The sequence below is a fragment of the Salvelinus namaycush genome, chromosome 27, assembly GCF_016432855.1.
Source record: "Salvelinus namaycush isolate Seneca chromosome 27, SaNama_1.0, whole genome shotgun sequence".
Lineage (NCBI taxonomy): Eukaryota > Metazoa > Chordata > Actinopteri > Salmoniformes > Salmonidae > Salvelinus > Salvelinus namaycush.
In genome coordinates, this window is record NC_052333.1 from 30,339,980 (window position 1) to 30,353,841 (window position 13,862).

General features: G+C 45.4%; 1 protein-coding gene across 8 annotated transcripts; it reads right to left on the bottom strand.

Moving 5' to 3' along the window:
* Positions 1 to 989: 989 nt before the first annotated feature.
* Positions 990 to 13,420, bottom strand: LOC120022839 (bromodomain-containing protein 2-like). 8 transcript variants are annotated; one of them, XM_038966861.1, is made up of 12 exons: positions 12,974 to 13,420; positions 9,479 to 9,785; positions 9,019 to 9,156; positions 8,547 to 8,685; positions 7,967 to 8,154; positions 7,234 to 7,707; positions 6,778 to 6,906; positions 6,455 to 6,658; positions 5,812 to 6,113; positions 5,325 to 5,650; positions 4,964 to 5,092; positions 990 to 3,582 (listed from the first exon to the last, which is right to left on the bottom strand). In XM_038966861.1, the coding sequence occupies exons 1-12, from the start codon at positions 13,003 to 13,005 to the stop codon at positions 3,464 to 3,466; spliced, it is 2,487 nt and encodes an 828-aa protein (XP_038822789.1). In that variant the 5' UTR covers positions 13,006 to 13,420; the 3' UTR covers positions 990 to 3,463. The 8 variants fall into 8 exon arrangements, with proteins under 8 accessions (XP_038822789.1, XP_038822787.1, XP_038822790.1 ...); XM_038966859.1 differs by having other exon boundaries at positions 990 to 3,585; positions 12,974 to 13,416; XM_038966862.1 differs by having other exon boundaries at positions 990 to 3,585; positions 5,812 to 6,080; positions 6,443 to 6,658; positions 12,974 to 13,416.
* Positions 13,421 to 13,862: the final 442 nt, after the last annotated feature.

A 13,862-nucleotide genomic window follows, 5' to 3' on the forward strand; every position in this document is an offset into this window, starting at 1 on the left:
CATTGTATGCTGTAGATTTCACTTCACTGGAACTAAGGGGCCCGAACCATGAAAAACAGCCCCAGACCATTCTCCCTCCTCCACAAAACTTTACAGTTGGCACTATGCATTGGGGCAGGTAGCATTCTCCTGGCATCCACCAAACCCAGATTCGTCCGTCAGACTGCCAGATGATTAAGCGTGATTCATCACGCCATAGAACATGTTTCCACTGCTCCAGAGTCCAATGGCAGAGAGCTTTACACCACTCGAGCCGATGCTTGGCATTGCACATGGGGATCTTTGGTGCGGCTGCACGACCATGGAAACCTTTTCATGAAGCTCCCCACGAACTCGGTAGTGAGTGTTGCAATCGAGAAGACACATTTTTACACGCTTCATGCTTCAGGACTCGGTGGTCCCGTTCTGCGAGCTTGTGTGGCCTACCACTTTGCGGCTAAGCCGTTGTTGCTCCTAGAAGTTTCCACTTCACAATAACAGTCCAGTTGACCAGGACTGCTCTAGCAGGGCATACATTTTACAAACTGACTTATTGGAAAGGTGGATTCATATGATGGTGCCACGTTGAAAGTCACTGAGCTCTTCGGTACGGGCCATTCTACTGCCAATGTTTGTCTATGGAGAATGCATGGTTTTAGACACCTATGGATAATGCATGGTTTTATACACTTGTCACCAACAGGTGTGGCTGAAATAGCCGAATCCACTCATTTGGCCATGTAATGTACCTTCACTTGTGTCTTCTGCTCTCAGACATATGAGAATAGGCCAGAACACATTGGTTTTTGCACTGACTGCTGCCATCTAGTGATCAATGTCGTCATGGCAAGAACTTCACTGTTGAAAATAATTGTCACTAATTAGAGTGACAGCTTATCATCCTCCGTTTGAATCATTACATGGGCCCACTTTAATTGCTCAAAACAGACACAGAGTGAGTGTTAAAGACCTCTCTCTCTTTATTTGTAGTCGGACAGTTCAAAAAAAAATTCTTCTAAAATAAACAGAGCAAGATACAACCACCTCACAATTGTAGGGGGTGAAAGAACATGACTAAGAACAAAAGCAAAACAAGAAACCTCAGTGGTAGAAACATGCTCCAAAGTTGTGACTAAAATGTAAACTTTTTTCAACCGTGCCTTTTCTCCTTACAGCTGTACACATTTTTGTTTGAATAGTTTGTCATTATTACCAATATGCAACTTTCTCCTTTGACTTCAAGTAAATGCAATAACGATTTGGTCTCAGTGTCCACTCAAATAAATAACTGATCACACGTACAAAATCTAAATTCTCAAACAATTATATTTTTAAAAAAGCTTGATTTCTTAACTAAATCACAAAATCAGTTTAGTACCTCAGAATATCATGAAGTACGTATACCACTTCTGCTAAACAAACTATGAGCAAGGAAATGGTCACTACAATCTTCTTCCCAAATCAGATTTCGCTAAATTGAAGACAAAAAAAAAACATTCAGCTGCCAAAATGTTAAAAGGCCAAGTTGTTCAAATAAATAGTGTGGTTTTGTGCCATAAAGCATTGGTATTGCAACGCTATGGGAATCAGACCTGGGGGACACAAGGACGGCATTTAACCACCCCACTGAACCTTACTAAGATACCATCTAGAAAAATTGATTTTTTCCACAGATAAAATGAAGTTTCAAAATCTAGTCATTGTACATTACTCATGCAAGTTAAAATGTCTTGCAAGAGAGATGTGACCATTTCAGTAGTCTGTAGACTTCACTTGACATGACACATCCTGGACATATCCAATTGACAGAGAACAAAACAAGGGAAGAATCTGTTTGCGTGTGGGTAATGCTGAGTGGAGAGATGTCCTCACAATTTATTTGCAGATTGGTCACAAGATAGAAACAGGCCATTTACAGAGTGAAAAGTAGGGAAAAGTTAGTTCACTTAAACCATTTGTGTACCATGGACACCCCTCTCAAGCTGTAGAAGTACATGCGTATGTTGCAGTCTTGATGCTCTTCAGTTTCTTCATGTATACTGAAACAAGGTGCTTTACAATGCAGAATTATTTCAAACGCCTGCATCAACAAGACGAGAAACTAAGCAGGGCTGTGTTTACTGTGAGAGGCCGTGCCCCTCTCTCTCTCACACACACACACACTTTACCTTCTAATTCCTTATCATAAAACAGTTAAACTAAAGACAGCCTGTCCACACACCTTTACTTTCTCCCCACATTTGGGGATTCCTTAAAATTCTTCTTTATAAAAGAAAAATAGATATTTATATATTTGTACATACTATATACACAAAGCGTGGAGAGAAAGACATAGTCCAGAACTCTGGGATCATCTCGTACTATCTATCCTCCTCGCTTTCTAGAGCTTGTAGAGATCCTGCCATCTTGAGGTCCTGCCATTTTTCTAGAGCCAGGAGAGATCCTGCCATCTTTCTAGAGCCAGTAGAGATCCTGCCATCTTGAGATCCTGCCATCTTTCCAGAGCCAGTAGAGATCCTGCCATCTTTCTCTAGAGCCAGTAGAGATCCTGCCATCTTGAGATCCTGCCATCTTTCCAGAGCCAGTAGAGATCCTGCCATCTTGCTCTAGAGCCAGCAGAGATCTTGCCATCTTGAGATCCTGCCATCTTTCTCTAGAGCCAGCAGAGATCTTGCCATCTTGAGATCTTGCCATCTTTCTCTAGAGCCAGTAGAGATCCTGCCATCTTGAGATCCTGCCATCTTTCTCTAGAGCCAGTAGAGATCTTGCCATCTTTCTAGAGCCAGTAGAGATCCTGCCATCTTGAGATCCTGCCATCTTTCTAGAGCCAGTAGGGATCCTGCCATCTTGAGATCCTGCCATCTTTCTAGAGCCAGTAGAGATCCTGCCATCTTTCTAGAGCCAGTAGAGATCCTGCCATCTTGAGATCCTGCCATCTTTCTAGAGCCAGTAGGGATCCTGCCATCTTGAGATCCTGCCATCTTTCTAGAGCCAGTAGAGATCCTGCCATCTTTCTAGAGCCAGTAGAGATCCTGCCATCTTGAGATCCTGCCATCTTTCTAGAGCCAGTAGGGATCCTGCCATCTTTCTAGAGCCAGTAGGGATCCTGTCATCTTGAGATCCTGCCTTCTAGAGCCAGGAGAGATCCTGCCATCTTTCTAGAGCCAGTTGAGATCCTGCCATCTTTCTAGAGCCAGTAGGGATCCTGCCATCTTTCTAGAGCCAGTAGAGATCCTGCCATCGGCTCTTTTTCCTATGAGACGGCACATCATCTTTGTCAACCCTCTAGGTTTCTAGAGCAATGAAAAAACCCAGTCTCTCTCCATCCACTCTTTCTGTTGGGACTGGATTCTCTCAACACATCTCTATCTTTTTTAATTCCGGGTCAGTTCTGACTATAGTCTGACCCTCCTGCAGCTCTGTTGGCAGTCCTGCTCTGTCCTGTCTGGGGTTCGTGGGCTCAATGCCCATCCATCTGGAGCTTTCAGTCCGAGTCACTGGTGTCAGAGGAGGACGAGGAAGAAGATGAGGAAGAGTCTGAGCTGGAGCTGCTGGCGCTGAGGCGAGACGCTACGGCGTGGGGCTCCACTGCACTGGGCTTCTCTGCTGAGAGAGAGACCGATACACACAAGGTCAAATACTTGGAATATAATGTTGAAAAGACAACCTACACATTTTGCAAAGACCTGAGCTGATCTCTTTCATGAAGTACTATGAAGGTGGATAGGGCCATACATTAGAGAAAATGTATTTTAAATACATTTTGGCTTGTAGTTCCACATCTCTGTGAATGCTCTGAAAGTATACTGAACAAAAATATCAAATGCAACAAGATTTTAGAGATAAAGTTCATATAAGGAAATCAGGCAATTTAAATGAATTCATTAGGCCCTAATCTATGGATTTCATGACTTATATACAGATAGATATGCATCTGTTGGTCAGATACCTTCAAAAACAAATCTGAAAACCAGACCATATCTGGTGTGACCACCATTTGCCTCATGCAGTGAGAAATCTCCTTCACATAGAGTTGATCAGGCTGTTGCTTGTGGCCTGTGGAATGTTGTCCCACTCCTCTTCAATTACTATGTGTTGTTGCTGGATATTGGTGGGAAATGGATCATCCTGTCATACACGTCGATCCAGAGCATCCCAAACATGTCTGGTGACTATGCAGGCCATGGAAGAACTGGGACATTTTCACCTTCCAGGAATTGTGTACAGATCCTTACAACAAGGAGCCGTGCATTATCATGCTGAAACATGGGGTGAGGAATGGCATGACAATGGCCTCAGGATCTCGTCACGGTATCTCTGCGCATTCAAATTCCCACCGATAAAATGCAATTGTGCTCGTTGTTATGCCTGTCCATACCATAACCCCACCATGAGGCACTCTGTTCACAACGTTGACATCAGCAAACCGCTCGCCCACACGACGCCATACACGTGGTCTGCAGTAGAGAGTCCGGTTGGACATACTTCCAAATTCTCTAAAACGACGTTGAAGGCGGCTTTATGGTAGAGAAATGAACATTCAATTCTCTGGAAACAGCTCTGGTGGACATTCCTCCAGTCAGCATGCCAACTGCACGGGGTCTAAAAACTTGAGACATCTGTGGCATTGTGTTGTGTGACAAACTGCACATTTTAGAGTGGCCTTTTATTGTCCCCAGCACAAGGTGCACCTGTGTAATGATCATGCTGTTTAAACAGCTTCTTGATACGCCACACCTGTCAGGTGGATAGATTATCTTGGCAAAGGAGAAATCCTCACTAACAGGAATGCAAACACATTTGTGTACAACATTTAAGAGAAATAAGCTTTTTGTGCTTATGGCACAGATCTGGGATCTTTTATTTCAGCTCGTGAAACATGGGACCAACACTTTACATGATGTGTTTATATTTTTGTTCAGGGTAGTTGTCATGTCTGCTGTGTCTATTCTTTGGGCACTGATGCAGATTTATTCTGACTCACCTTTGGTTTTCTGAGGCTTCTTGCCAGAGTTTAGCTGCCCGCTGACATCCAGCAACCTCTGCTCCAGTTCCAACTGCTTCTCCAGAGCCAGCTCCTCCCGGGACTTTCCTGCTCCACCTTTCTTCCCTGCTAACAGAAAGGAGACCAGGGGGTTAGATGATGCAATGTCTGCATTCACCAACTGATCCAGTAAACAGAGACTAAGTCACTATGATGCTACCCAGTGAAACCCTTGAAATTTGCATGACATTTCAATGAAATTAAAACAGAAAAGCCCCATGGTTAGCGCCCATCCGGGACACGTAACAGGGGCCAGAGAACATTCGGGGGGGTCCGGCGTTACACAGGAAAGCTCCCTCACCATAGGGTTTGCGAGGCTTCTTGCGGAGGCAGGTCATGACGTAACGTTCCAGCTCTCGCAGCGTGGACGGCTTGAGCGTCTCAAAGTCGATCTCGATCTCCTCTGGGTTGGTGTCGCGCAGCGAAGGCTCGCGTGCCTGGATGATGTGAACCACGCGGCCCAGCTTCTCCCCGGGCAGCTTGTTGATGTCCAGGCTGAGCTGGCGCTTCTCGTCGTAGCTCATGGGCGATACCTCGTCTTCCTCCTCGGAGTCGTAGTGGGGGAGCATGGCGGCGGCGCTCATCTGGTGCATGCTGAGCGTCACTGCCTGAGACTTCTTGGAGGACCTGAGTGTGAGAGTGTGATTTAATGAGTCAAACCTGAAGGTAAACAGTTTGCTTTTGTCAGGAATAGTTTTTGGGAATGGTTATAGTATGGAGTAAATAAATCATATCATTACAGAGATGTTAAAATCGATAGACACCGCTTGCCAGTAGAGGGAACTCACTTGCTCTTGTTGCTCTTCTTGCCAGTGCTCCTCTTGCCCTGTGTGGAGCCCCCTTTGCTGCTCTTGGGTGTCTTCGACATCTTCGGCATCTTGGTGACCTTCTGCATTTTAGCCGGCCGGATGGGTATATCCTCTTCGACTGGTACCCGGCTTCCCCGATGCTTCTCGGGCTTCTTCTTCTTCTTCTTGTCCTTCTTCTCTTTCTTCCTTTTAGGCTTGACGATGGGGCCCTGGGAGAGTGCTGCCAGTTGCTCATGAACTGCTTTCAGCTGATGGGACCGTGGAGAGGACACGGTCAGTGACTGTTGTGGCAAACACTTCCAGCTCAGGTTTACATAAATACTTTTGTATTTAAAAATTAAAATATATATATATACTGTACATCTTTTTTAATTACCTGCACTTTCTTGATTTTTCTGACAACTACATTATTGAAGAAAAATGTATTACTACAACAGATATGTAGTTGTCTCATCTAGCTGGATTAAGATGAACGCACTAACAGTAAATCGCTCTGGATAAGAGCGTCTGCTAAATGACTCAAATGTAATGGAATTTTGTGATGTAACGTAGTCTGAATGTTGATGTGTGTGTGTGGTGTTGCGGTGGGCGCAGGGCTGGGTCAGTCTACCTGTGTACACACCTGTTCCTGCAGCTCGGCCAGGCGGTGTGCTCGCTCCTCCTCGCTGTCCGAGCTGGGGCTGCTGTCGCTCTCGCTCTCGCTGCTGGGGTCGCTCTCAGACGAGGACGAGGAGGAAGATGAAGAAGATGAGGAGTGCCCACCCATGGAAGCAGGAGGGGCCGCGGGCTCGTCAGGCATCTTGGCAAAGCAGAACTCAAAGACGTCCTGGAGAGAGAGGAGGACATCAGATCAGTGCACTCAGCTGTACGATACTACTGCTCAAAGGCATAAAAACTCAGACAAGAAAAGACACATCTCCATGCTTAAAATGTGTTGACCCGTACCTGTAGTTTGCGTGCCATGGCTACCACGTCATGGTCTGGAGGGTTGTACTTGTAGCAGTTAGAGTACATTATCCTGACGTCGCCGGCAAACTGCTGGGCGTCCCGGTACTCTCGACTGTCCATTTTCCTCTGCAGAGGGAGATGGGAGGAGGATAACGTCACAGAATTACTGACAGTCTAATTTCATGGTGCTTGATGCAGCTCTGATATACAGCCCTTGCCAAGGGTCCATTATGTGAGGTTTACAAACAGACTGTGTGGTGGAGCAAAGGAGGCTGCTGAGGGGAGGACGGCTCATAGTCATGGCCAGAACAGAGCAAATGGAACGGAATCAAACACCTGGAAATCATGTTTGATGTATTTGATACCGTTCCACTAATGCCACTCCAGACATTACCACGAGCCCATCCTCCCCAATAAGGTGCCACCGACCTCCTGTGGTGGCGAGGCATGTACCTTGATGGTGCTGAGGTCCATGGGCTGCTTGATGATGTCGTGGTAGTCGTGTAGGCCCAGCATGGAGGCGTCCACTGGTTTGTAGAAGGGCCAGGCGTACGCCGCGTGTTTCTTGGACAGCAGCTCTTTGAGAATCCCGTTGCAGTACCGGAGCTGCTGGCCCAGTTTGCCCCGTCGCACCGGCTGGAGCTGCACAGAATCCGGCAGGTCCTTCTTCGGGGGCTTGATAGGGCGCCCGCTGACTCCCCGCCTCCCTGCAGGTGCTTTGGTGCCCGCCGTGCCTCTGCCGCGGCCCATACCAATACCCATCCCCATCCCGAGCCCCAGGCCATGGCCTACCCCCAGCGAGGTGAGTGTCAATGGTGAGTCGGGCCCGCCGGCCATGCCCATGCCAATCCCGCCAACGCCCACGGTGATGGGCATGGCCATGGTGGTGGGGGTGGTGGTGTCTGCTTTCCGCTTCACTCCCTTTTTCTGTTGGGAGACAGAGACACAGGGGCTCTTGTCATTGGCTGAAAGCTTACCATTTCGGATAACGGGCCAAGAAATATTTTAAAAATAGTAAACGACGATGTCAGATGATGTCGCCAATTTCCGCCTAACATTGTTGCAGTAGGTACTCTAAAGTAGCACAAACAGTTAAGGCCATCAGGTAAATTGTTTAACAACTTTGTAGTTTAGGGGTAAGTGAACACTGCACAGACAGAATTTGTGTATGGCCTGCTGCCCTTACCTTGGCTGTGGGCTGTGTGGGGGATAAGCCTAGCATAGCAGGAGTACTGTGGAGGGTGAGAGGTAGGCTCTTGGCCAGGAGCGTCTGTGGGGGGGTTGAGAGCGACTCTGGGGTTTCCGGCGTGGGGGGAGAGTACGCGGACTGGGACACTGCCGGGACCTGGTGAGCAGTCGTCACTCCTCCTGGTACTGAGGCAAATTAAGGGGAAAAAAGTGGTTACGCATGGGAGTTTACACATATTCATGTGGTCCTGTGTCGCCAAGTTGGTAAAACATGGCGCTTGTAACATCAAGGATTGTGGGTTTGACTCCCGATGGAGCCGCCCATAAGAAAAATGTATGCATCACTAGGTCGCTTTAGATAAAAACATCTGCTAAATGGCATATTATATGATATATAGATTGATATATAGATAGATATACACGTAGATATTATTCATATTCACATTATCTGACAGAAAGAGTCAATATCAAACACATTTCCCCAAAATAACCACACAAACAGAATCACTCTCAAACACATTCATTAACCACACACAAACAGAATCACACAAACCCCCACATGCTCTCCTGGTGCTCACCTGTGGCCCTGCGTCCTCTGCCTGGCTTGCCCCGTGGTGGAGGAGGGGGCAGTTCTATCTCCTCCTGGGGCATCTGGGCAACCTTCTGAAGGAACGCTTTCTCCAGGGACTGGGCCATCAGAACAATATCATCTGTTGGCTGGGAGACAGTCACCATGGAAAAGCGTTACCCGGCTGGAGATCACATGTAGGGCACATAACTTCTCAAAATAGGATGTGAGATCAGCGTCATCTCTATCAGATAGATGGTATCTTTAGACAGTTTATAAGACTGGGTTTATTAGTGCCGTATCTCTGACAGTTTCCAGAGACGTCAAATATAAATAGATAATACGATGTTGAGCTTTTGAAACTCAAATGGCGTTTTGACTCCCTCTAGTGTCCAGCCAGTAGCCGCAGTTGGTCAATGGCTCATTTATGACAGTCAAAATGTTAACTGTGGTTACAGCATTTGTGTCTCACACACACACACCTTGTTGTAGATGTAGCAGTTGGTGAACATGGTGTTGAAGTCCTGCATGCACTCGCTGGCGCTGCGGTAGTAGTTGCTCTCCAGGCGCCGCTTGATGGTCCCCATGTCCATGGGCTGTTTGATGATCTTGTGATAGTCCTGAGACAGAGAGGAGCACGTTTACTTAACGCTAACGTGCTAATAATAAATAAACGGCGCTCTCCACGCCTATTCAGCGCTATATTGTCTGTAAGCTTGGAAGAAAGGCTTTTAGAAAACTTTGAAAAGTCCCCAACCTAACATAAGAATATTCTAAATACCTTAGTTCTATTAGGTCTGAAAACTGAGACATCCTAATACGCAAATAGGATTAAATAACACTATTTGAATATCTATCGAGAAATATTCGCTGTCCGTCTGAGTTTGGCTAAGGTACAATGTGACTGGGCTCTCTGGAACAGTGGCTTGCAGGGACACTCACAGGCAGGCTGAGCTTGGAGGCGTCCACAGGCTCATGGAAGGGCCATGCGAAGTGGTGTCTCCACAGGTACTTCATCATGGCTCTCTGGAGGAACTGCAGCTGGTTGGTAGCGCGGCCCTGCCGGTTCGTGTCGTGCACTAGGGGCCGTGGTGACCCAGAGGGGGGAGCTTGCCCGTGGGGGAGCAACGGCGGGCCCTCGAATCCCTCGAACAGCAGTGATGGTTTCCGGATGCGCTTTCCGGGGCCCGGCGGGCCCTGCTCCATCGCCATGACGCCATGCAGGCCTACGTCGACCCCGCCCAGGGAGCTGTTGACGGAAAGGGAGGAGGGAATAAGCATAGAGCAATAAGGCACAAAGACAAATGGGGAGGTGGAGAAAGGAGAAGGTATTGGATGAATCAGCAGCCCTCATTGAACAAGCCTTCTACTTAGCTAGCCCACTCGAAACGTCTTAAATGAGGACAGGTAAGCAAAAAATATCCAGTCAATAGTGACTAATTCCCCCTCTCACCATGATTACGTTTCAGTTGAGCTTTGAGTCACAACTGCCTCATTGGCATTGACAGAAACTAAAGGATTAGCCAGACTACCACTGTCACAGACTGTAGAAAATATGATATATGGGTGTGGTTTCAGGAGTTCTTGGACAGCTGGCCCCAGGCAGGCATTTGTGAGGTTCACCAAGTAGCCAAAAAGCTTTCGCAATACACCATGACAAGGATGTACGGGTATATTTAGCTTTGAGCAGTTTGCATTGTTACACCATGAACCCTTTGACTGTTGAAACCTTTCTGTTGACTGTGGTTTAGTGCCCCTGGCTGATAATATCTGTGGGTTAGAAGTAGTCTCAATAGAAACAGTTTTATCTGTTGAAACTGTGATAAGAGCCTGGCTGGACATACACAGCAACAGTTATACTCATACCGAACATAAAGTGACATAACATGTTACATAAAAGCAGCCTGTTAAATGAAACAGTGGATTTAATGGAATGCAGTGACCATTATACTGGTGATATGATCCCATAGTCCTGCCATTAAAACACCCAGAGGCTTAGAGGGGAGCAATGTTATAGAAATGAGGGAAGACAACACCTCCATGCTTTTAACTAAACATTTCTCATCTCCCTGGCAACAAAGCTAACAACTCCATTCCATTGGCTGGAAGGTTATAAAACATGGCAACTAGAACCTACCCCCCCACCAACAAAGTTGAAGTCCACAGACATTTGTGGTTTGTGCATCTAGCATTGTGATACAGATACAATGCGTGTTTTAACGGGATTCATAAATGGAGGGGCGCAAGAGTGCAGTGATCAAGTCACTCAGATCACAGGTGACCCTGTTCAAATGCACCATTGACAAAATTGAGCTGATTTATTTATACACCATAACCCTGAATGAGTTTGTATAGACTAGTAAAACTGTGCAAAAAGCTTGTATTCATATGCTATGCCTTGTGAACATTAACTATGTGTATTGAAAGGTGCACTGTTAGTTGGCAATTAGAAGCCACTTATGGACAAATACTCTAGGTCTCTTCATAATTGCTACCAAGAATTAACTTCCTCTACAGGGACAATCTAAAATAATATGGAAAAGTTGCCAGTGATGCAACTGGGTGACATGTCTTGTGCTTACATAAGATAGGGAACAGGGCCTGGTCCTCTGAAAACAGGAAAGTAGGGGTTAAATGTTTACGATCAATCCCCACTACTCAAATTCTCAAGATGAACTGACCAATTTTGAAAAAGTTAATATCAAAGAGGCCATTACCAACCATTCTATACTGTAGGCTGTGTCTACATGTCCCCTTCAATCAGACTAGATCAGTAGAGCTGCATCTTCCTCACAAGTGAACACCAGAGGAGACTACTAGAACAGAATTTTATATTCACCTGTAACTTACCTTGACAAACACAAACAAATAACTGATGCAAACCGTGCCCATTACGTAACCTACGTGGAAGTCATGCTGTAGTGACTTGCTTCGTTACCAACGTTTTGTAGCCTATGCTGACCATGACAATCCAAGTTACAGATATCCCTTCTACTCATAGCTTAATATCAGCTGGTATTCAAATGATACAAGTTGGAAAACACATTTGACATTTAGTGTACTTTATTATAAAAGTAAAAAACTTTCAAACACATAAAACACTTACATCACTGACACTTGTCAGCAACAAACATCAACATGAGCTACATTTCCTTTAAAAATAAATATTTGGGAAAGGGAAGACCGTACTAACCACAGAACATTATCCAATTTACATTTTACTCTAATGGTTACAAAAATAGTAGATGTCTATTAATTTTTTCCAGGTTTGGTGAGTGGAAAGGTAGTGGGTGGATTGTGAGACCATTGCACGGACCTGATGGGAAACTATTCCCATCCAACAGTTAGATACTTGACTTGCACATGCTGATAAAAAAAATACCATTGCAATGACCCGGCGTTAGGCTGCAATTATATGACGGCTAAATGATCAGCACTATCCATAACCGTAATGCAGCCATGACATGTAACGTTTACCACCCTGTTTGCCAAATATATCCCACCCCATCCAAATACAGGAGAACGAGACTCACCAAATACTTCAAACCAGTAGTTAGCTACCAACCCAGCTTACCTCGTCTACCAAACCAGAATCACCGCTACGTTAGTTCTACTCAAATACATTGGTGATGCAGTAGGTAGCTACATTAGCTTGCTAACGTTAACAAGTAACTTACTGTTTGTTGTGACTACCAAAACAGCTCAGTTAACTTAGTTGGCTTTCACTCGACGAGACGAGCTTTCAATGGCTAACGTAAGGAAAACAATCATGGCTATTCTATATACTTATATCTATTAGTTTGCCAAGTTCGAGTTAACGGGAAAGAGCTAAAGCGAGCAATGACCGTCTGCTAGTTAGCTAACTTACGGCTAGGCTAGTAACTTAACTGACACAGCAAACTTATCCCATGGTAGCCAGTTACCGAGCAATAATATACCCACCAAACAATCACAATGTGAAAGAACTTCGCTAACATGCCAACATTCACCCAGCCATTAACAGTTAACCAACAGGAAGAGAAAATAAAAAGCGAAGGACAGTTATGCTCGTGTAAATCCAGTTCAGCGACATCACCAACTAACGTTAGTCCGCTTGTTATCATGCCAGATGGGCTAGGCAATCCTACTACCGCAAGGACTAGCTACCCGAGACGCTGGGAAGATGGCGTCGGTGCAGTACGATTTAAACGACAGGCGTCCCAAATAATTATTGTCCTATTTTGCAGATTGACGAGTGATCACATCCTGACAATTGTCCAATATTGTTTTTTGTTGCAAAATTATACAAACGCTCTATGCCGATTGAGCAGTCTTGGTTTAACACTTTCGGTGAACATGTCGGTAATCAGAAAGCATCTGTTTATAAGTGAATACTACTCCTAATGCAACAATATGCTTTCAGATCGCAAATTTAAATTCAATTAGTCCGATCGGTACCTGTCATGGGGCGGGTTTATGGCCGTCTCCATCGCGATGGATCCGGATTCTGTTTAAATACCAATATTCAAGTTCCTGTTTTGCCCGTGCTTTCCTTCAGCCCTCACCGAATCCAACTGATCACTGCTTCAGCGAAATGGCATCTCGCGTCTATGCCCGACAATTTATAGACCAACCATGCATTCTATTGGATACGAAATATAAGACTACGCCCTATGATTTTCTATTCGCAGTTGAACATGTCAACCAGGGTAACCACACCTCCAAACACCATTTGTTTTCCTATATGCTTCCCATCCAACCGATTTGTATATTGTTATTATCAATCAAACTACAATCGCAATATTACTGGCTAGACCTCCCAGCACTCAAAATGTATACTTTGATTGGTTATTTTACGTAGTCTATTACGAAATGCGACATCCAACAACCCGCCCTTTCGCTTATCAAATTACATTACGTCAGCGTGGGCAATGCAACGATAATGATTGGTCGCTGGAACTCCAGCGCGAACTTCCAGAGTAAACAGAAAGCAAGCCATTGGTTAGCGAGTTCAGTCACACGTATCTATCAGATGCCAAACGTAGGCCGAGCGCTTAAACACATTTCTTTCCGAGTAGCCGCATTCTAGTTGTGTTGACGGAGCGCCATCTTGAAGTGCACACGAGCTTGACTGTGCATACATGAGATGGTGTCACAAAATGTACAAGTAATACCACTCCCTGCGTTGGATCAAAAGGGCGATGATCATAACGCCTAGTTTCAAACCACGTGCTGTCTGACCTAACTACATATTTTACCAGGAATAATTATTTCTGACAACTACAAGAAAGGCTACCATTATCCGAGGCCTACTAATGTCATAACTCAACCAAGGCCTGACACTATT